General features: G+C 38.1%; 2 protein-coding genes across 7 annotated transcripts in view; one reads left to right on the top strand and one right to left on the bottom strand.

Moving 5' to 3' along the window:
* KCNA4 (potassium voltage-gated channel subfamily A member 4) overlaps positions 1 to 22,205 on the top strand; it is a 307,754-nt gene that overhangs the window by 21,330 nt on the left and 264,219 nt on the right. The gene's annotated exons all lie outside the window — the stretch shown is intronic.
* Positions 5,691 to 7,494, bottom strand: FSHB (follicle stimulating hormone beta subunit). Its single transcript, XM_021402974.1, has 2 exons — positions 7,336 to 7,494; positions 5,691 to 6,856 (listed from the first exon to the last, which is right to left on the bottom strand). The coding sequence occupies exons 1-2, from the start codon at positions 7,492 to 7,494 to the stop codon at positions 6,620 to 6,622; spliced, it is 396 nt and encodes a 131-aa protein (XP_021258649.1). The 3' UTR covers positions 5,691 to 6,619.

Below are 22,205 nucleotides of genomic sequence, written 5' to 3'. Positions count from 1 at the left end.
ACACCTTTTTCTCTATATCCAGTTTAAATCTCCACTCTCTTAGTTTGAAACTATTTCCCTTAGTTCTATCACAGCAGAGCCTGCTAAAAAGTCTATCCCCTTCTTTCTCACAGCCCCCTTTTATACTGAAAAGCCACTATCAGGTCTCCCTGGAGCTTTCTCTTCTTGAGGTTGAAACAGCACTTCTCAGTACTCCTTCTCAGATTGATCTAGAACATTTTAAGTGTTTGAACTTGAGCCCTGGAGGAGCAGGGTGCATTCTATTTATCAGTGTGATCCTTACTAGTCTGAGATCTTTCCTACACTGGGCAGCACGCTGCCCGTAGTAGAGCATTGATTCATTAGTCCAAAGGTTCAGTCTTTAGCTTAAGTGGAATGACAGTCTTCCATTTATTTTACACGCTAACAAATGCTTACTAGGTTGTGCATAGATAGGAATTGATTTCAGTATGTTTTTATGTTGTCCCTGAACTAAGCGTCACAGCGTAAAGTGGTTTCGAGTTCCCGACATGATAATCCAAGTATATGAACGTATCCAGCTACTCATAGATCAGGATCTACTTGTCTTAGGGATAGATTGCATAAACAAGGCCAGAGTGGTACAGTTGTATACATTCGCGCAGATGATGTAGATCAGTCTCCTATTTAAAGCATTAGATCACATGTGATTGAGGATTGTAATGAAGATTCAGTTATTTATTCTAAAAGGAGAAACTGTATATTGAAGAAGAAATATATGCTCTCATTTGAAGCATTGCATTGCACATGGTTGAGAATTGTTATGAAGATTCAGTTATTTATTCTAAAAGTAGAAAGCTTATACTGAAGAAGAAATCTGCTTGGCAGACTTGTCTTTGGTACTACTTGGAAGTGAGGGTAGAGTTAATTTTAAGCTGTCTTTATTATTTCTTAATCATTAGGCTAGCTGAAATTAGACCAATCTTCTGTGTTATATGGAATCATGCTGTTCATGTTCTTAAAGGCTGGTTTGAAAAGGCAAGTACTGCCAGGGCATAGATCTGATCTTTAACCATTTGCCTCCGTTATAAAAATTTTGGCAATGTCTGAACCGAAAGTCTACTTTCTTGAATCTTGACTTTCTTCTTCGTTATCATAGTGTTTTGACTGAGAATTTCCGCAGCAGTCAGAAAACCAACGTCTGCCAATACTGTGTTATGAAGGAAGGGGGCAATGAAAGCTAATGTCACCTTGGAATGAAACTTTAAGTTTAAATACATATAGCAAGAAGAAAATGGGATTTTTGAGATTCTTCAAATAATTTTCTACAAGCTACTGGATAATACTGGAATGCCTTATGTCTTGAATGTTTGTTATATGAAAGAAAACCAATGGTTAATAATCGTAAAGCAGAGCTAGTTAATTCTGTCTCCTGCCCACCTACGCATATTAATACACTGACATTTGATTTCTTGAAAGTTATGTCTTTTCTCTAACCCTGCTGCTTTGTTTGCTTTATTTCCCAGACTGCAACCTTGTGAGCTCCTGTAATGTCTATCAGTGTAAGTCATATTGAAAGACCAAGGCTTTGATAGCTTATGTTAATAACATAAATTGAAGAGAAACATGAGATACACAGGAAAAAAAAAATATAGATCCTATTGCTTGAGTGGAGGGAAACCACTAATCTCAAGGCTACCATCTCCAAATGAATTTTTCGGATTAACTGCTCAACTCTTTTTTCTTTTTCTCTCTTTTATTTTCAACCATGCTGTTAGATGTTTGTATTTTTAATGAAAATAAAGTGTGGGGCTAATATTTTTTTGTACTTAGAAAGCAAGTTGAGGTTGCTTGTTGAGGTGTGAGAGTGAAGGAAGAGTATGGCATAGTAATCCGCCTCTCTGCTGTCTTTCCTCTTCCCATTCTAATAGCCTAAGATAAGTGCAGCCTCAGCCTCTCATGTACAGGCCTGAGTTCTAACACTTCTGTTTTCTGCCTGTTATTTGGACTTGACTCTCTTTCAGGTTAGATTTGTCGAAGGATTTGTAGATGACTAATAAGTTCTTGTGCCTCAGTTGGGTTAATACCAGGAGATGACATTCATATATATATTTTTTTTACTTGAGGCAAAAAATATTATGAGCTCTGTTATATGCTAAAATTATTAAGACTAGTGACAATTTGTTTTAAACTTAGGATGATTTACAGAATTTAGGCTGGGAATAACAGCTGAGTGTTAACACAGTGGGGTGATTCTCTTATGCTGATGCTTTAACTGTGAGGTACCTGTATTTCTTTGACTCTGTAAAATCAGGGTGTGCTTTCCACCTGAAAGGCAGTTGAGATTAAGTAGTCTTTTCAATTAGTAGGACTATGAATACTGCTGCTGCACTTCATGTTGCCATCTTATGTCTGCAGATCTTGATGTACAACAGGCGCAGACGCTTGTAAGATCAAGGTCCAACTGTCTGCATTATAAATGATAGAAAATATTAATTCGCTCATAGATGCGGAGGCAGAGATAAATAATCTTCATGCAGTTTATCTGTACATCTGAGTATTTGAAGGACTCAGTTAATTACAACACAGTGATTCCTACATCATGTCCTTCTCAAAGGTCTTTAAGGAGCAGTTCAATGCTGTGTACATCAAGGAGCTGTCGGTGTTAGTTTTCCAGGTTTCCTTCTTTCATGGTGATGAAAGAATAGAGAAAACTTTATGTAACTGGGAGTAAATCAATAGTATAAGAGTGAAGAAAAGTTATTCTATTTTAGTTTTTACCACCTCAGGGCTTGAGATTTCTCTAACAAGTTAGGTTCTGTAGGTTGGTAACTAAAATTTGACATATTAGAAGGTCTTTTTGCAGAGCCATTCTACCTTTAAAGGTAGAATTAATATGGGTTTTCTTAAAAGCTCCACTGAAGCTGAAAACTATTTACCTATTGATTTCAGTGGAAAGGGTTAGGCCCGTAGTGAGAACTTCTGAAAATCTCCTGAATCTGTTAGGAATGTGTCTAAAAGCTTTCCCGCCAATTTATTACTTAGTAGTGTATCAAACTGAGACTTGTACTTCATGATAGAGTTGCTATCTATTCATCATGATAGAGCTAGGCAAAGAATGTACAAACTACTTCTTAAATATATTTCTTAAAGGATAATTCAAATTTACTTTGAACCTCAAACTGCACTTAATTTTTGGAAAAATACTGACATAAAATTAAGTTTAGTTAAATCGTTATTAGGAATTATATGGAAAGTGAGCTTTGATAAGATATAGCCCGAGTCTGTCAGACTGCTTAAGGTAGTCAAAGATATCTTCGAGTCAAGCCAGCCTTTTGCAAGAATCACTGAATTTGTAGTGAAACTGCTGGTAATGAAATGTTTGCAATCAGTCTACGGAACAGCAAATAATTCTTGGCTTCTATGGAATGGATTTCACTTCAAAGGAAAATATCAATACTAGTTTCATGTAAGTAGAGGTATGCACTCCAGCCTGACTGATACTAAAAAAAAAAAAGAGTTTTCAAGGACTTGCATGTTTTATAAGCTTCTTTTTGTGATCACTTATGATCAGAGAAAAAAAGGTAAATTGAAGAAATTATTCATTTACTGCTCCCCTATTGGTATCTTGAATCGCACAAATCTTTTGATGCGTGACATACCCAACTCATCAAAAGCCAGCTTTACAGAAGAGGTTCTGGTAGATTTCAAATATATGTGCTGGGCACGGGTTGGGAAAGCATTTGGAAGAGGTATTTCCAAAGGCTGTATTTTGCTAATTGCTTATATGGAGAGCGCGTCTATATTAAAGGGGTTAGAGCTTACGTGTGTCTGGGTTTTGGTGTTTCTCTCAGCACTTGTACCTAACGTGTGAGAGATGATAAGAAGTGAGAGTCTGGAAGCTTGTAGTGATGCACGATTAGGAGACCTTTTTCGCTAGCTTTCTGTTATTAACCTTACTGCTCTTTTGACTGCATTTCTTACAGTTTTAGTACTGAGATTCTGATTAGATTCCTTTGCAAAATGAAAATGAGTAGGTGTATTTGTATGATGAAGTAAGATCTGTATAATTTTTGTTTTCATATGCAAGCTAATTTGTGCAATGCGTGGACACAGTTCTGGAGAGTTTCCCTATAGTTTAAGTAAAATATTAGTAATCTTTATTCTGATTCACAGTTCTGTTGTGTTAAAGATAAATAGTATTTCATCGTAACGTTACTGAATTGGGCTAAAATATATCATCTGTTTGATGTGATTCAGCTGTATATTGAGGGAATGTCAGTATGGCCTATGTGAGTGCATTAGTTGCATGAAAAAATTGAGGGTGGTGTGCAGCTGTAATTTAAAGCATAATGAAGTGGACAGGTGGACTCTACATTTTTTAATTGGCTTATTAACGAAGACGTACACTATACAATTACAATAAAATTGTTTTTATTTTTTCCAAAATGTACAAAAGATAGTACAGATGCTTACAGATACAGTTTGAAAACACATATTTTTCCTACTCTTTGCTGCAAGCTACTCTGTTTCACAATTTTTATTCAGAATTCCCTCATCCAGAATTGCTTAATTCCCAGTGTGAACAACATACTTGGATTTAACTGAAAGTCAACTCTTGATTAAAATTGAAAGGACAGGCAATTTGATTTACCTGTCACTTTACCACTTTTAAAATCTCACTGGAACAAAGTCAGTGTTGATACATGTTATGATATGATGATACATCTTAAAAATAAAATTAAGAACACTAGAATCTTACAGTAAAAAAAAGTTACAAATGAAATAAATTAAAATATCCATACAAAGAGAGATCCAGAGTAACAGACAAATTCCCTTTAAATATACATCTCTGTAAGGATCTCAAAAGCACTCATGACAGCTGGTCAAGTAATACAAAAATAGTATTGGAAAGTACCTCAAGAGGTGAACTACTACATTCCCTGCCTCATGGCAGGTTAACATTGCTGCTGTCATTCCCAGCAGGCCAACATGGTCTTCAAGTTCTTGTTCTTTCTGACGCTACTGCACAGACACCCCTCTATTTTCTTTCCTTCCCCACCTCCTTGACAATTTATTTCAGTGGCTGACTGTCTTTTCCTTTTGGGAGATCTGCTAGTGACATTAGTTGTTCTGTTCACTATAAACATGGCAAACTGACGGTTCCTTTTCTCTTTGCAGTAGTCATCGAGCATGTAAAAGGTTCCACCTTTTTTCCCCCAAATCTTTCCACCCCTAAGAAAAAAAACTACACCTGAAAGAAAAAAAAAACATCAACAACCCTTTTTCTACTAAAACATCTTATTTAGGCCTCCGTTACTATTACTGTTCTGTGGACTTTCTCCAGTTTTTCAGTCCCTTGAAGTTCAGAGTCCAAAACTGGAAATAACATCTTGGTTGAGGCTCTCAGAAGGTTGAACAGAATGGTGGAAGTAGGTTGTATCTTGTTGGCTCTACCCTGTACATCTCAGCTTTCCCATAGTAGTGTGGTATTGTTAACTGACTCCCTGCTTGTATAACCTTCAAGTCTTATGTGCAGAGCTGCTGCTGAACCAGTTGCTCTCCATTGTGTATTTGCGTGGCTGATTGCTTCAGTAGATTTCATTCTGTAGTTTTCAGACTGGAGGTAATTTTCTGTTCTGATTCAGTCCCATTCTGTCCCATTCATTTTGGTCACTGCAGAGTTAGCTTGCTGTGGAACTGTATAAAATTCTGTTCTCAGAGGCGCTACAGCAGACTACTTGCAAGGTATGTTGTGACTCCAGATTTGCCCTGCCAGGGTCAGGTTTCTCTAGATATATCCCTAAATCATTTTTCAGTCTCCTCTATTAAAGTAATTCTTAAGTTCTGTTGCATAATGAGAGGAAATCCAGTGTTTCAGATTTGTGGCAATATTTCACAATTTTTAAACTGAATTAAGACATGTTTGTTTACCCAGGTGAAGGTTGACAGCTGAGCATTTCGAGCAGTCAGTTAGCCAGGCATGAACTGGATAGACTTCATGTCATTTGTTATTGTGGCACTGAGCCAGAGCTAACAAGCCTTAATGAGAAAGCACAAGAGTTTGGTCACTTTGAACAATTGAACATAGGTTTTTGGCTCTTAAATAAACATGCTGTTATTGTTTGCAGAGCATAATGACTGCGTGAAATATTTTGCTGAATAAAGTCAGAATCTCAGCTAAGAGAGGATTGCAGTCCAACTAGAAGTTAGACAGTAAGGGCATGGATGTTGCGTGTAATTAAAACTGGTGCTGCAAGGCTTTTTAAAATAAGTGAGTTCTGAGGAGAGATGGAAATTAGGGCATTTTAAAGTTGGGAACTTTTTAAAAGCATTGGATAGTACGGAATAAGTGAAGTGAACTAAGCTGTGAAAATACAGAAACATAAAGAATGAAGACGGAATAAAGAAGAAGAGGGGACAAGGCAGAAGCTGCATTCTAGAGACCCGTGAAAATGATTATAAGGAAAACGATGGGAAAAGCAGAGAAAGCCTGAAGAGAAGTTTAATCAGTATCTCTCCACTTTGGCCTTACAAATTTTTGTTTCAAGCTTGGCAGTTTCTCAATAGCCTTGCCTATTAACTTGCACTTCAGTCTGTTCAATACCCTTATCTATTTAGAAGTGAAAATTTAAAGCCAAGCTGCCATCTCAAGCACCCTTCATTGTTTGCTTCCACTCTGATTGAAGGAGCAGTAGGATGGCCCCAGTCCTCTCACAGTGCAGTCAGTGCTATCAGTGTCGCAGGTCTCACAGTGGCACTCTGTAGCTACTGGGTATGAGTAAAAAGATTCAGGGTGGTCACCGCAGCCAGGGATCTTCACTGTTTCATACACAACCTCCTTGAAGGTACATATTTGCTGAACAGATGAGACCGGGGGATATTTGTATACCGGATCCTGAAAATTATGAGGAAGAAATAATTATTTTGAAATTTGTTAAGGAGTAGAATGCCAAACTTTAACAGAGTAGATAAAAGGCCTGATGTGAAACCTAATAAAAACAGTGGGGAAAATCCCACTAAGATTAAAAGTGTTTGGATCTGTGGATCCACAGATGTCTTCTTTCAGGAGAAATGGTCAATGGCTTCGTTTTTCAAACTGAACAGACAGCAGAGATCGAGATTATCATACTTTCTAGTTATACAGTGTGACTGTAATGAGTGCAGCCAAATAAAGATAAAAATTTAGCTGGCATCTTTTCACCCTTTCCAGTTCAGATTGGTTATGCATCTCCTTCCCTATCGAACAACACGGCACTTATTCAGCCCTTTATTTCACAAGGCTCATCTTGCTCATATGAACTGGAGAAACAAGTTATTCATTCATCACTTGAACACTTAATTATGATGCCTGAATTTTAAGCTTAAGATTCTCACCCTTGTGAAGCAGTATCCTGAGCACCACGTGGCATTCACCGTAATGCAGAGTTCACATTCTTCTCTTTCCACTGCTATAGTAATATTGGTGAGTTGACAGCTGTTGCAACAGATTGCTTTCCAGCAAAATAACAGCACGTAACAGTTAAGCGTCTTCATCCTGTGCACAAAGCAGAAAGTGTATCTGTACTGTCAAAATGTATAATTATTTTCTGCAGGAAGCATTTATAGAAGCAGAGAGAAACTAAGTCTTCATGTTGCAATCAAGTGTTTCTATAGTAGTAAACTTTCAGAAACAGCAGTGATCAGTGAGAACAGAGGGTTAAGTCATTAAGCAGATCTGTCTCAAACTCTATTGTTAGAGTTTGATTTTCCTAAGCAACTGAAATTGTCTATCAGCAATCTTTGCAGAATAATAGCAGCTGAGCAACATACCACTCACAATGAAATATGTTATCTAAGATTCTGTGTAGAGAATGTGTCCTGTCTTTCAGGAGAAAGAAAAAGAAACAAGGGGGAAAAAGAGCAAAGGGTAACCTGGTTTTAAAAAGAAATTAATTGTGTAGAGTGTTTGCAATTTGAAAAAATATTACCTGATCAAAATCTGATGAAAACTCACCTGTATTCTAGTAGAATACCGTGCCTTCCTGGTAATAGCTGTAGTGAGAAGAAAGCCCCAAGCTTATCTTTTTATACTGTATCGTGTGTAACTTATACCTTGAGGATTTGCTGTGTATTAATGGAGCAAGTGTTAGTGTGGTACTTGGTGAAAGAGGATTAGTGTTCAGTCAGACAGTGAGATCATGTCTTGTTAAGAGGAAAAAAAAAATCAAGACAGACTTAGGAAACGATGGTGAAGGTTACTGTCACAATGTCATTTTATAAGTTTCCCTGGATTTTATTCACTGGCATTTAGAAATAGCTGAGCCATTCTACAATTTGGAAATGGATTGAGAAATCTATTCTTTGTAAAAGTTTTCTTTTTCAGGTGTTTTAACTGTGTTTTGTGTCAATCCCAAACTGATATGCTGGAGTGCAAGCTGGCCCTCTGGGAATTCATAGCAGAGATGTTGCCAGAGTGTTTCTTGGTTAATGAGAATGTTCCTGATTTTTTCAGCATACCAGTCTGAACTGGTTTACTCTGAATTAGGTATGAGTGACTTTACTCGGTGGGCTACATAATGTTCTTGTTTATTCATCAGCAGTCCAGGAAGGCTAGTAGGATGGGTTTAATTAAACCATGGGTGACCCAACTTTTCTTTACCATCCAGAGTACTGCTGTGGGTCATCAGAGTTCAGATTTCTATCCCAACACATGCAGTTCTTGTTCTTTTCTGTCACATGGTCATTTTTAAAAATTTTTTTACTTAGTTAAGGGATATCTGTATTTGGAAAGAGACTATAAAGATGATATAATGAGACTGCAGATCTCTGTTTTGTGCCAGTGATCTCAGATCAAGTATTCTCACGCTACAGGGCAACTGGTAATATCTAGTTGGCAGCCATGTAACTCAACTTGAATGCACTCCCTTGTTTGGGATTGCAGTAAGAGTTTCTGTGAGAAGTCTTGCCTGTTCACTGCCCTTTTCCTGCTTTCCCACGTGAGTGATGTGCACCTCTTTACAGACTAACGACAGAGAAATAACTTTGTGGAGCTTCACATACAGTCACTTCTGGGGAAAATGACTCACAGGAGCACTGTATTTACTATCACCTGCCCAGAACAGCCAGTCTTGCTTTGTTATGACTGTTCTATTATGGTCAGTCTGACTTTTACTGAAATGCATTCAGAAAAGAAAACTAAGCAAGGACAGACAGTTAAAAGCATTTCATCAAGAAAAGAAATTCTCCTCGGCGTATTAGTAGTCCTGCAGACAGGATGCTTTTCAGAATGGCTTTTTCAAGTGAACCCTTTAAGTTTCTCCTACTTTCCTGTCGTCTGCAGTCTGGCCACCTGTTCCAGTTTCTACCCAGTCTGCAATACCTTAATTTGTTAATGAATTTCCTGTCACACCAAAACGAGAAGGTGATCAGCAATTGCTCCCTGGACATACCCTCTAATAATAATTCTGTTTAAATCAAAACACAGTTCAGTTAAGTGTATAAGGAAGTCACGAAGTCAGAAACCTACTTCTTTGCTAATAACAAACTGTGACAGTTGGCTAGTGGTCTTTTATGTTGTTTAGTGTCAGTACAGTTATGCTTCTTGGGAAGGACTCTCACTAATTTCAGAGATGCCAGCCAAAAGCTGATTAAAATTAATTACATCCCTACGGAGGACTTGGCCTTTTCTAAGTACTAATTTGTACAAATTAAATAAAGCCAAATATACTATATTTGAAGAGGACAACAGAGAATAGATCTAGTCCCTCATTTGTAAAGATCTGCTTTGTGATCTGAGGAAGACATAAACGTTTAGTAAAACCTCAGTTTCATGAGCAGAGTACAAACCCCTACCATGCTGTCTTCTTGCTCCTCCAAGTTACCTCATTCTGGCTCACCCAGCCTCTTCAATTGTGGCAACATGAATTACAAAATGAAGAAATCATTCTTACTGAAAGAAAGAGGAAAAAAAACCAACCAACCAACTCTCTTCTATAGCATTGCTCTTAATCTGTATTAGCTTGTTCCCAACAAAATGAACAGCTGTGGCGATGCAATTGATGGGACTGCTTGGTTATGCGGGAGGTTAACAGGCTTTGCATAGCCTTTCTCTGACGGATTCCTGAAGCCACATTGTAAGTATAAAAGAAACCCTTGCAACAGGAAGATTCCATTGTGACAGTTACTCAGTAAGCATTTGTTTCTGCAGTCATCAATTCTAGGTTGATGAACCAGCCATTAGCTCTGCTGAATTCCTTGTTCAAGACTACGAATATGCGCTTTTTAGGTGAGTGTGAAATTAGAAATTAAGATCAATTCATTTGCAGTCCATCATTTGAGGAGTGGTGATTTGGTGATTAGTTGTTACTTAAGGAGTTTTGATGTTGCTCCCTTATCTTTTTTGAAAGATGAGTTATTTCTCAAGTTGAGCAAGATACTATGTTTAAATATGTTTGTTCATCAGAGTGTGAGTAGTCCTGGAGATGAAGACTCTCCAAATTTTTTACAAGTCATAGCAGGCATCGCATTCACATGGTTATATTAATGCCTTAGTAGCATCTCAGGGAAATAAAAGGCTTCTCTCCATTGTTATTTTTAAAAAATTATTTGGCTGATTCCGTTGGACTGTTTTCTGTTGTAACCTTGCAAGCTATTGTCACCTGTGCTGCCACAAGGCAGCACTTTGCTATTTCTAACCACTCCAACCAGAAGTGATGTGAACACCTTCTGCTATTGTTTCCTTTCTTCTTTTTTTTTCTTTTTGCAAAAACATCTAATGTAGAACTGAAAATGCGGTTTTTGTATTCCTTAATCTAATTCCCTCAAGAAAGGTGGCAGTAATACTAGCAATTTTGTTGCTAGATGTTTTGAAACTGCCTTGCTTTAAAGAATGTGGATTATATCCTTCAGAGAACTTCAGCATCTATGGAAGTGCTATTGGAAAACGTGCTTTTATGTGTGCTACTTATCCACTATGAGTAATCTGAATTTGTCCTGTGAAAATTTGCTTACCTGCAAATTATTCCAGCAGCTGAGCAAATTTAGCTTCTAATACATATATTTTGAAAAGTGCCTAGGGATGTTGGGTTTCAGTTTGTGAGATTCATGGTTATAATTACATGTTTGAGGCCTTGTCAAATAGATACATTACTGGGGAATTGTAATAGTGTTTTCATCTGAAAGCTGTTTCTTATTGAAAATGTGCCTCAAGGCATTTTTAAGGGCACTTAAAACTATGGCTTAACTAAATTTCCAGAACAGAATGAAGAGCTGGTTCTTTTAAGTTTGGAGTTGTGCTCCTCACTGCCATCAAGTCTTTTGTGTGAAGTTTCTTCTGCACGTGGCAACTCTTAACTGATTGCTGTTGCTCTCCCCTTTCTTATGTCTGTCCAAAACTCTTTCTGCACGGGTACAAATTCAGTTTATCTGATGTGTTTAAAGCAAAAGACCATTTTGCTGCTTCCCAGTGATTCACTAATTAATATCCTTGAAGTACACAGATTCCTGAAGCATGGATTGAGAAGCAATTTGCAATCTCTGTGTGGAGCTGCTATTTCACAGTAAAGCAACATAAACCTGTATTTCAGTTTTAAGTAAGCTGAATGGAGTGTAGTTTATCCCCCTACTGCCGTTGCTTACTTCTGGTGGCAGGTGACTTCTCATTACATTGCCTGTCTAGGTACCTTTGGAGTTTACCATAGTTCTTCTTAAAAGTCAGCAAAGAGAATGTTACTGGGTTTAGTAGTAATTGCATTAGGTAGTTGGTCGCTATTGTTCAGTATTATTGTTTAATTTCCCAGCACTGATGATACAGAATCATGGCGTAGCTTGTGCCTGCCAAGCGCATAGCTGGATACTTGAAACATCATCATGAGCTAACAAGTTATTTATTAATGAAGAATTGCAATATTCACTCGTGCAAACAGACTATTTCACCTTCAGGAGCATAAACAAAATGGCAGAATGCATTGACTACCTGTCTAGTAGTGCGGACTTGTCGAAAGCTTTTGAGATGCCAGTTTCCATGGCTTGACACAAAGATTGTACATCTTTTTCTCAAGCACCTACATGAACTGTTAGTCTTTCGAAGTCATGTAAAAATCCAGCTCGCAGTCGAACAGCAGCAGAAGCTAATCCTTCTGCAATGTGTGTAATATACACAGAGCAGTACGGAGGGCAATGCAAGTGTTTATGTTACTGACATCCAGTTATTTTTCCCATAATTTTCTCTCATGTTATGTAAATTCATTTATGGCTGATTTTTATACCACGCTTCTGAGTATATAACAGCTGCATTTTCCTACCCTGCTTAGTGCTGTGATTCATAAATTGTTCAGCTGAAGGATGTTGTAAAACCACTGTGTGATCTTGACTTCTTATATAATATGCTCTGATGACTCCAGTGGTATCTGTTAGTAAATGCGTTGATCCTGCTGAACATTGAATGAGGTGTAAAAATTGTGTATTTGTTACAAATGCTTTTTTTTCCATTTTTTTTTATATTTTTTCCTGACAGGCTACAGCAGTTTGCATTCTTTCATTTTCAACATCTCAACTTGTTTCGGAGTATTTTAGTTTTTATATAAAAAGATCTTCTAGATCTTGTGTGTATGTATAAAAGTAGCAATTTCAATCCTGTAACTGTCCTGAAGCAATACTGGTTTGTATTCAGCTTTCTGAATTTGAGTAGAGTTTATTTTATTTTACTTCTCAAAAAGAACAAGAAAGTATTTGCATGGGCTTGAAAAAATAGATCAGTCATATTAGAAAAGAGCTGAAAAAACAGGGGACAGATCCAATGGACAATACATTTCTACTCATCTATTCCATTAATACATAGCCAGAAAGGATTTCATTTTTGGTATGGAAGCAGTTCTTGAGTCTGTATGGATTTGCTGTCAGGCTGTTGATAGCTGAAGAGAAGAACTATTTCTCCTACGGTGTATGTTGAAGAAACTTGAAATGGGGACATGAGGCATTACCTGATAAGATTAATTATCTTTTGATCTTGTGCAGAGCACGCAGAGATGTGCAGATCTGTCACACTCCAATTCAGGTTATGCCTGTGTGTGACTGTAAAGAAGGAACCATGCTAAGTGTCATCATCTTCTGCACTGAGCAGTAGGGAGCCCTCTGGATTTACTTGTGAATCGTGAGTTATTAAGAGAGGAGTTCAGGGTGAATGGAAGCAAAACTGTCAGAGAGAGGAAGAACAGTATGTTTATAAAATTTTTATTTCACTCTTACAAAGTAAACCTGAAAAGCTTGAAATCCTGCATGGAAGGAAAGCCCTTTACTTTGCGGAGTTGCTTCAGGCTACTGTTATTTCTGTCTCAAGTTACTGTCTGTTGAAGCTGGAGCATACATGTAGGCTGCATAAGCATCTGCCAATTTGGGAAGTGCTGGTTTCCCCGGACTTGGACTTGCTGTATCCTCACCAACCCAGCTTGCTAGGCTTTGGAGTGGCCTGGTGAGAGAGCTGGCAGGAAGCCTTGGTTTCAAAGAACTTCACTGAAATAGTCTTTGTGGAATCAGTTTTCAACAAATTTGGGAGTTAACATTTACCTCCAGAAATGGTACAGTTCTAGATAAAATGTTGTTTCAGAATTTTGGGGCTTTTTGTTTTGGAGAACAGCAATCATCACACGCCGAGGAGGCACTTAGCTGCATATTACTGCCTTAAACCATATTAATCAGGAGTGGACTGAATTTTGAAATCCATACCAAAATGAAAAAGAAACAAATCTGAGCACTCATTTCAAGGACAAAGTCTAATTTCACTATTGGAGCACTTTGTTACTGCATATAATGAAAAATAAGCACTTGAGAGAAAGCTGAGCTATCTAACTGCTTTGGCACAGCTTGCTGAGTGGCATACCTGGCAGTTTACGAGCGAGTAGGCTTTCTGGTTTTTGTTCTTGTTAGTGTGCGTAACAAATAAACACTTTCTAAAAAAAACCAAAAACTTTTATGCAGAAAGCATGCGTTTCCTCAAAAACAGCAAGTTTGGTGGGACTGCATCTTATTCACAAATGGACAACAGCACCTGCTTATTGTTTTCAAACTACATGGCTATGATATGCAGTAAGGCTTGTTTGAATCTCGCCACCAGCGTGCACCGATAGCATACTAAAGCTGTTGCAGAATGATTCAGCACACTGAATAATTGAGGAAAAACTCTTTTTATTTGAGTTGCTAGATCAAGTGTTAGGTTTAGGTTGGAGATGTCTGACCCATATTCGTTTTGCAGATGCAGTAATTTTTAGGTCAAGTTATTTATGAAAAGTAGGTTGTAGAGTCAAGGAGAAAGTATAGAGCCATTGCCACCTTCAGCTGTGATTTTTACTTCCTATCTGACCATGTGTCTCTACAGTGTTAGCTGCTTTTAAGGATTCTTGGCATTCTGTCTTTGTTTTTTTAAAAGGATTTTTTCTCAGCAGTCTTATAATGTTTTAGAGCATGGATCCATTATCACGTAGAGCATAGGGTGATGGCATTGCTTTGTGAGCTGCAGAAATGCCTATTTAACGGTCTCAGGAGTATTTTCATCGAGTTTAATTATAATCAACATATATAGATGGCAAATTTGCAAAGGAATTTTGAAAACTGTACTACAGGAAGTGATACTCCAGATCTCTAATGAGGAAACAGATTTTTATTACAGAAGAAGCTTTATGGGAATAAGTCCAATGTATAGCTCAAATAAACAAATATTACTTGTTGGGTTGTATTAGCAGAATGATGAAATAGAAAACAAAGTACTGTATTAGGCTAAATTCCTAAAGAAGATGTATTTTTTCAGAAAGGCTTTATTTCAGTAGAGGTGATAAGAAGTTAGCAGATATGTTTACATTGTCCGTCTCTATGTACTGTTCACCCAAGTCAGTGGTTAGCAAGATCTGTGTTTTCTCAGTGAAGGATGCAGCTCTTTCCTATCTTCCCATTCTGTCTGTGTTTTTTTTTGTTTTGTTCATATGGTACTGTCTTCTCACAAGCCATGATGTAGGAATACCACTGCTCTTATGCAGAATTTGTCCTTCATGTAAGCAAAGCTGGCTGTGAAGCAGCCTCCTTAGGAAGGGGAAAAGAACTGTGGCTTTGTTGGCTCCTCTGCCTGTGACAGAGCTGAAAGTGTGTCTGTGAGAGGGTGAGAATTATGGTTCATTCCTCTGGTGGAAGAAACAATTGTCTGTCTCATCCCTCCAGATATTTTCTTGGCTTTAGTCAGGCCAAGAACTTAGGATTTCTGTTTTGGTGTTTTTTGTTGTTGTTGTTTTCCCATGCTGCAGCAATTAGATTCCAGTTCTGAGTACCAACAACCCAGTGTTGAGTGTTGCTCATTTCTAGAGGAACTGACTTGGCGCTGCCTTGTGGTTGTTACACTGCAGAAACAATTGTATCTGTAGTTTTGTAACAATCAATTACAAAAAAAAAAAAAAAAAAGAAAAAAAAAGAAAAGGAAACATTAGAGATACCTGAAGTCATTAAATTTTTAAAAACCACGGTGTGATAGTCAAAAAATTGCTTTCATTTAATTGGGTGTTAGGAACTTTTTGCCTGCTGAGTGCTTTAGGAGAGCAAAACACAGGCAACGTATTTATTCAGGCAAATACAGATTTAGAAAGCTTATCTTAAGGTACATTATTTTAGGTATTGTGTAGTTAGCCTTCTGGATTTGAGGTTGCTTCCTTTGATGGTCGTTGGAAGTTGAGTAGAGAGAGCACAAAGCAGTTTATGTACCATGCCATGCCATCATCCTTTTGTGCCGTCTACAGAGGAACCCAAGAAATATTGTTTCTGAGAAGCAACAGGAAGAAGAAACAGTGTTATAGGCTAGGGGATGCAAATTATAGTGATCAGAAGAAGTAGCTGGGAGGGTCTAACAGATAGGAGGAACCTTTCATGTCGTAGAATCATAGAATGGCCTGGGTTGAAAAGGACCTCAAAGATCATCGAGTCTCAACCCCCCTGCTGAGTGCAGGGTCTCCAACCACTAGACCTGGCTGCCCAGAGCCACGTCCAGTCTGGCCTTGAATGCCTCCAGGGACACAACCTCCCTGGGCAACCTGTTCCAGTGCATCACCACCCTCTGTGTGGAAAAACTTCCTTCTAATATCTAACCTAAATCTCCCGTCTCAGCTTAAAACCATTCCCCCTTGTCATGTAACTCAAAGCATGATGGCTATGATGGCATGTATTTAGAGAATTTGGTAAATACTCTTGGATTCAGATGATGTCAGAAGGTGGGAAGCTTTCTTAGGCCAGAAAAGTAATGCTACTTGACGACTGCAACCTGTAAACAGAGTCATAGCCACTGTGGCATCAGAAAATAGTGCCTGTAATTCATTTTTAGGATTCTGGAGTCCCTCTTTTCTTGCCAAGAACCCTAGAAACAACTTATGTCCCTTGTTAGGAGCTTAGGAACCTTTTCTCCTACCTCTGTGGCAGACGTCAAGCAATGAAGTTGTGCTTGTAGGCAGCTCTATGTGGAACTGGAGCAGTATGGGATGCCAGACAGAGCACCGGAGCAAGCAGGGAGGGTTGTGGGAGGGAGAAACAGGGCAGGCAACAAGGAGGGCAAGTTGAATGAACTGACCTGTGAAACGGAGGTTCTTAAGTGTGATTAAAATTATCTTGAAATTGGGTACTTACTGTCACTGATCACCTTTTAAAATGTTGATCTATGTTGTGTCTGCTTCAGCACAGCAGTTTGAAATTGAATAGTCTAAATGCTGTGTGTTTGGCTTTGTCGGAACAGAAAAGTCATAGAGCAGAAATCCGTCTTTAATCCCTTTAGTAATGCCTGAAAAAGAAACAGTCTTACTCAATTGCTTCATTAGTTATATACATGGGTGAGATCGTAGTTACTGATAATTAAATAGCTTTTTGTGCTTGTTGTAGTGCCATCTCGTGGTTCTTGAGTGAAAGTTCATACACTTCTGAAAGTTGTTTCACAGCTAAGGTAGATTTTATTCTACAGAATCACAGCAAGCAAAACTAAATGATAGTGTTTAGCACTTAAACAGCTATTTAAGGCTCCTGGCCCTTGGCCAGATTCCTGCCATGTTCAATCCTTTCTATATCAGGTAAAACCTTTGGGCAAAAAGAAGTTCTGAAACTCTCACCAAGGAGCCTGAGGAATGATAACACAACAGTCTTTAAGTGCAGTGACGATAATTACTTCAGGCCATTTTGCTTGTCCTTGTCCCTGGGTATAAGAGATATAGAGAACTGTGCTCAAGAAAACATGCTTTCTCTTTGCCTTCTCTCTGAACCGTGGAACATTAAGTGTAATCATTCCTGCTGGTATCTTAAGCACAGAATTTCTCCCAGAATAAACAGGGGGAGTGCAGTCCTCCTGCTGCTTATGTGCCTTGCTTGGAACAAAGGAAAAAGATCTACAGGAAGGTGTGTGTAGTTTTCTCTCCATCTCATCTCTACCTGCTCACTGGAGAGCTTGTATGCTGAGGATTATCTCTGCTAACTTCAAGCACTCTTTCTGCTTCCTGTTTTAGGAACCTCACTCATCTTATTATTGCCTAAACCTTGAAATAGAATGATCTTTACTCTGAGATATATTCCTTTTGTTTCCATGTCCTATTATAGAGTACGTTATTAATGAAAGTCTGATGTGATTAGGTTTTATTGTTGCTTTCAGCACTTGAAAACTAGGAACCGTGAAATAGCTTTGAAATGGTTATCATTTTGCAGCCTCCTGTTTTGTTGATATTTTCCACTGTTTCCCATTCTGTTTTGCTATAGCTTCTCACTTTTTATTGCATACTGAAGATTAAAATCATTTTTAGAAAAACATGTATTTGTATTCACCTTTTCTTTGAATACTAATTCCTATTTGAATGGCTTTTTCATAAAGATACTTCAGAAAGAACCTGACGGTTTTTAATCTCTAAAATTCCTTTGTAACTGTAAATATTATGAATCCTGCAGTTGCTGGCCATGTATAATTGAATAGCTCTGAAAAGAAGCTTTTGTTTCACATCTCAGTTTCCATAGGTAGTGGACATAATATGCTCACAGTATAGTGGAGAAGGCAGAGCACCTAAAGGGACTTCTGCTATATAGTATATTCCTAAATAATCTGGAAGGACTATGATGTGATAGTGCCATATACACAGTCCTGGAAGAAGAGGTGAGAACTGCTGTTTTCATTGCAGCCATTGTCTGCCAGTGGGTAATTAAATAGTCTATAGTTTTGGTAGCCTTATAAAATGCTTAAGTCTTCTACTGGTTGAGAGCTCTTAGATCTGCCCTGAGATGAAAGGGTACAGGAGAGGCGAGACAGTGAACTTCGGCTCTCAGTTATCAAGCTGTTAGGTTTGACCATTTTGAAAAAACTAACGAACAAAAAACAACGAACAACAGAAGACTCAGTATCTACTGCAATCAGTGAAGAAAGATTCTGTCATGTGTTCACAACCCTTCTCCCATTGTAGGCAACCTTGTTATGGCTTCAGGTGAGATTGCTAAGAGTAATATGCTGCTATACTTCTGTGAGTACGCAAAGTTACAAGGTGCTGACAAAATCAACTGACTGGTTACCTTCTGCAGCCTGCAAGAGAGCAACTTCTTTAATGAATTCATTGACTGGCTTACTGAAGTGATTTTTTTTTAATATACCATTTCAATATTAGCTAAAGCAAAAGTGAGATCAGAAAAGTGGTGGTTGCAACAACAAGAATGAGGACTAGTTGTTACTTTTAGTCATGACTTTAAGTATATTAAAGCCATTGAAGTCGGGTGTCTTTGAAAGCAGATATTTTAAGGCTGTGGAGCTGTCTTGCATATTCTCGTGCATAATTTTTCCTTCATACATGTGATAATATATTTGATGGTTGTATCCTAGAGCATCACATGTAGTAGAGGTGATCCAATATTCATGAGATGTATAAGCTCTGAAAAAAATGCCAGCATCCTGTATTCTCAGTTTCTGTTTCTGACTAGCAATGTCATCACCTGCTTCTACATATCTGGAGATTATTATTTTAAGACTTGAATGACCTATTTAACTGTTCTGAATTTTGAGTCATGGCTTTTTTCCTCCCTCATCGGCTGAATTTCTTCCATCCCACCCCCTCTTAGCATAAAACTGAGGAAACGTGAAAGATTATGTAATTATGTGAGGGACTGATCCCTGTAATGTGGGATCGCTTTATAAGCAAATTAAAGACAAATTTGTCATGGGTTCTCTAAAACTGGGAAAAGGAGGGGAAAGCAGTCCATGTTTTTAAGGCATATAAATAATTTTGTCTACCAGATATTCAGATACCAGTCCTCTGTCCCATAGGGGTGAAAACAACTTTTTGAAAGAAAATATATAAATATTAAATAAAATAATTACGTAAGAAATTATAAAAAGTTAAATGCTGCCAAATGATAGTTAAGACCCACAGAATTTCAGAAGCATGTGTGGACTTTTGCCTGCAAATATACTACTACGCCTGCCTTCCAGTGCACCTACGCAATCCAGAATTTTAATGTTAAGACGTAATCACTGGCCCGCACGGATGTCAGGTCAAATGAGCAGATATTTACAAATCTGACCTTTGTGTGATTTTCAAGGATCTGACTGCAGCTGTTTATTTAAGAACTGAAGCTCTTAGAGACACAAATTTTAAGATTTATGATGTGTAGAGACAATAATTTGTGTCTAGTACAATGGTGCAAAGCTGCTCCTGATACTTGGTGTTCCTAGGTCTGAAATAAAAGTCATTTTCCTGGAATTAGTGGCAATTCTTTCTACTACATTTAATTCCAGAACGCATAAATAATTCTTTTTTGTTAATGGTGACAAAAAAAAGGACATTAAACTACTTGAGTCCAGGTCCCTTTTAGTTAAACAAATGACTTGGATTTCTTAATTAAGGAATAATTGGATTCTGGCTCTCAAGTAAGTGGTGTTGTAAGGAAATACAACGTGTGAGAATAAATGGCTATGAGGTTGAAGCGATGAAGTTTATTATAACTTTTGCTCCACGATGAACTGCAGTATACTGCAGCTAAATAGAGTTACTCTCAGTGAAGCATGCCTATGCACTTATTAACATTTTTTCTATTTTTAAGTATTTCTTAATATCTGTATGTGTGTGAGAAAAAATCTTCACTGTGCTTCAGAAATGTTTTGCCTTACTTGACCAAATGTTTTTATTTTAGGCAAAGTGTCAGACTTCAACATAGTTAAGAATGATCTCTCAAATAACCAAGTGATACCTCAACAATTAACAAAAAGATCTGCCATTTCCATAAGTGACAACTTGTTTGTTACTGTCTTTAGGCAGAAAGTTTTATGAAAGAACTCTGTAACACACCTTGAAACTGATGAGACTCAGCACACACCTCACTCTGTAACAGTAAAAAACTGGCATGTGCAACTACTGCTAGGAAGAATCTTATAATTAATATGTTAAAAGTGAACTGGTGTCCAAAAAGTGGAGAATACTGTACATAACATCAGTATTAAATATCCTAAAGCCCTTCAGAGAATGTATACCCGTGAGTCTGAATTAGTAGTATGCAAGGATGTGAATTTATCAAGCAAACTGATAAAACTAACAATAAAGGAAGGAAAATACACAGTAATTATGACAGATTGTGATAGAGCAGGCTGATATTCTTGTTCTCATTGACTCTTTCATAAGGAAAGGGACTACAGCAGCTCTTGAAAGATATCCGGGAATGCATTTGTATTGTGCCATGTAACATGCTGTTTAGCTTGAGAAGATGATCCTTAAGAGATGAACTGCAAAGTGATGAAAAATTCAAGGCATCTAGTCTAAATCTACCCTCTTCCAGTTTAAAGCCATTTCCCCTCGTCCTGTCGCTACACACCCTTGTAAAAAGTCCTTTCCCAGGCCCCCTTCAGGTAGTGGAAGGCTCCTATGAGGTCCCCCTGACTCCTTCTCTTCTCCAGACTGAAGAGCCCCAGCTCTCTCAGCCTTTCCTCACAGGGAGGTTCTCCAGCCCTCTGATCATCTTCGTGGCCCTCGTCTGGACCCGCTCCAACAGCTGCATGTCCTTCTTGTGCTGGGGGCCCCAGAACTGGACGCAGTACTCCAGGTGAGGTCTTACAAGAGCAGAATCACCTCCCTCGACCTGATGGTCATGATACTCTTGATGCCACCCAGGGTACGGTTGGCCTTCTGGGCTGCAAATGCACATTGCCAGCTCATGTTGAGTGTTTCATCAGCTGACAAAGCCTTCTCCTCAGGGCTGTTGTCAAGCCATTGTCTGCCCAAGTTGTGAATGAAAATTTTAATGAAATAAGAACTGGTGTTCTGAAAGAGAGACTCCATAATCGGTGTAAGCGTCGCTCTTAGGCAGTCTTTTTCCATTTTTGCCCTATTGTAAGTAGTAGACAAATTAATTGATGTCTTAAAGCTGGAAAGCATCATTTGATTCAAACATGAGGGAAACTGACTAGGTGAATTGGAAGCGTGTCAATAGAATTAGAACAAAATTAAGCGTTTAGTTGCAAGGTCATGCAGTTAGGGACCAATTGCTAGAATTTCTGCTATTAGGTAGGGCTTTTTCAGTGCGTAATAACTGACAAGCAACACAAATTTATTAGTCAGCTACAAAATAATTATGATTTAGCAGTGATATGACAGTGAAAATGGCAATCATGATGCTCAGATATATCAAACAGGAGAAGTTAATTAATGCTGTTGTACTGTTAAGATTTCCTCAGGTATGTGGTGTATGTGGTACTGGTCAGATCAGATGAAATTAAGCTGGAGCATGTGCATTAATAAGAAGAATATTGGGAATGAAGAGCTTTGCTTTTCACTAGTAACTCACTGAGATGGGCAGGATAGTTTGCTCACAGCTTGCGATTCTAGGACTAGAGCTGACTTGCGTATTGCTAGACTATAATAGAGGCAGCTCCATGTAGTACGATTGTTGACACTTGATTGTAGATGTAGGCCAGAAGACTGCTTTGGTAAACCAGAAGAATAAGGCTGAAGGTCTTCTCTCTATAACTGTAGTTAGGAGCGTTTATCAGAATGGCTGAGTGCTTAAGAGATGGTGTCAGCTGAGAGTTAAATGCTTCTAAACCTGCTAATGAATAAACTTAGCCTGGAAGTAACAGTGGGCTTCAGAAATATATTGCCTGACCATTCTAGTCTTTGAATCATGTTCTTGCAGATGTTTCATAAAGAAGGAAGAATGGTTTCTGTAGTAGTTGGGAGACTTACACTGGTGCTCGCTGTTCCTTCAGTTACAAACCATTGATTTTAGTAGTGAAGCGG

The sequence above is a fragment of the Numida meleagris genome, chromosome 6, assembly GCF_002078875.1.
Source record: "Numida meleagris isolate 19003 breed g44 Domestic line chromosome 6, NumMel1.0, whole genome shotgun sequence".
Lineage (NCBI taxonomy): Eukaryota > Metazoa > Chordata > Aves > Galliformes > Numididae > Numida > Numida meleagris.
Note: the sequence above shows the minus strand (reverse complement) of the source record. Positions and strands in the feature narration are given on the sequence as shown.

Bases quoted from the DNA above. Each gene is read 5' to 3' on its own strand.
- FSHB (XM_021402974.1), bottom strand. From the start codon at position 7,494: ATGAAGACGCTTAACTGTTACGTGCTGTTATTTTGCTGGAAAGCAATC. The intron at 6,857-7,335 runs GTGAGAATCTTA...CATAATTTTCAG, and splicing joins CAGGATACTGCTTCACAAGG to GATCCGGTATACAAATATCC.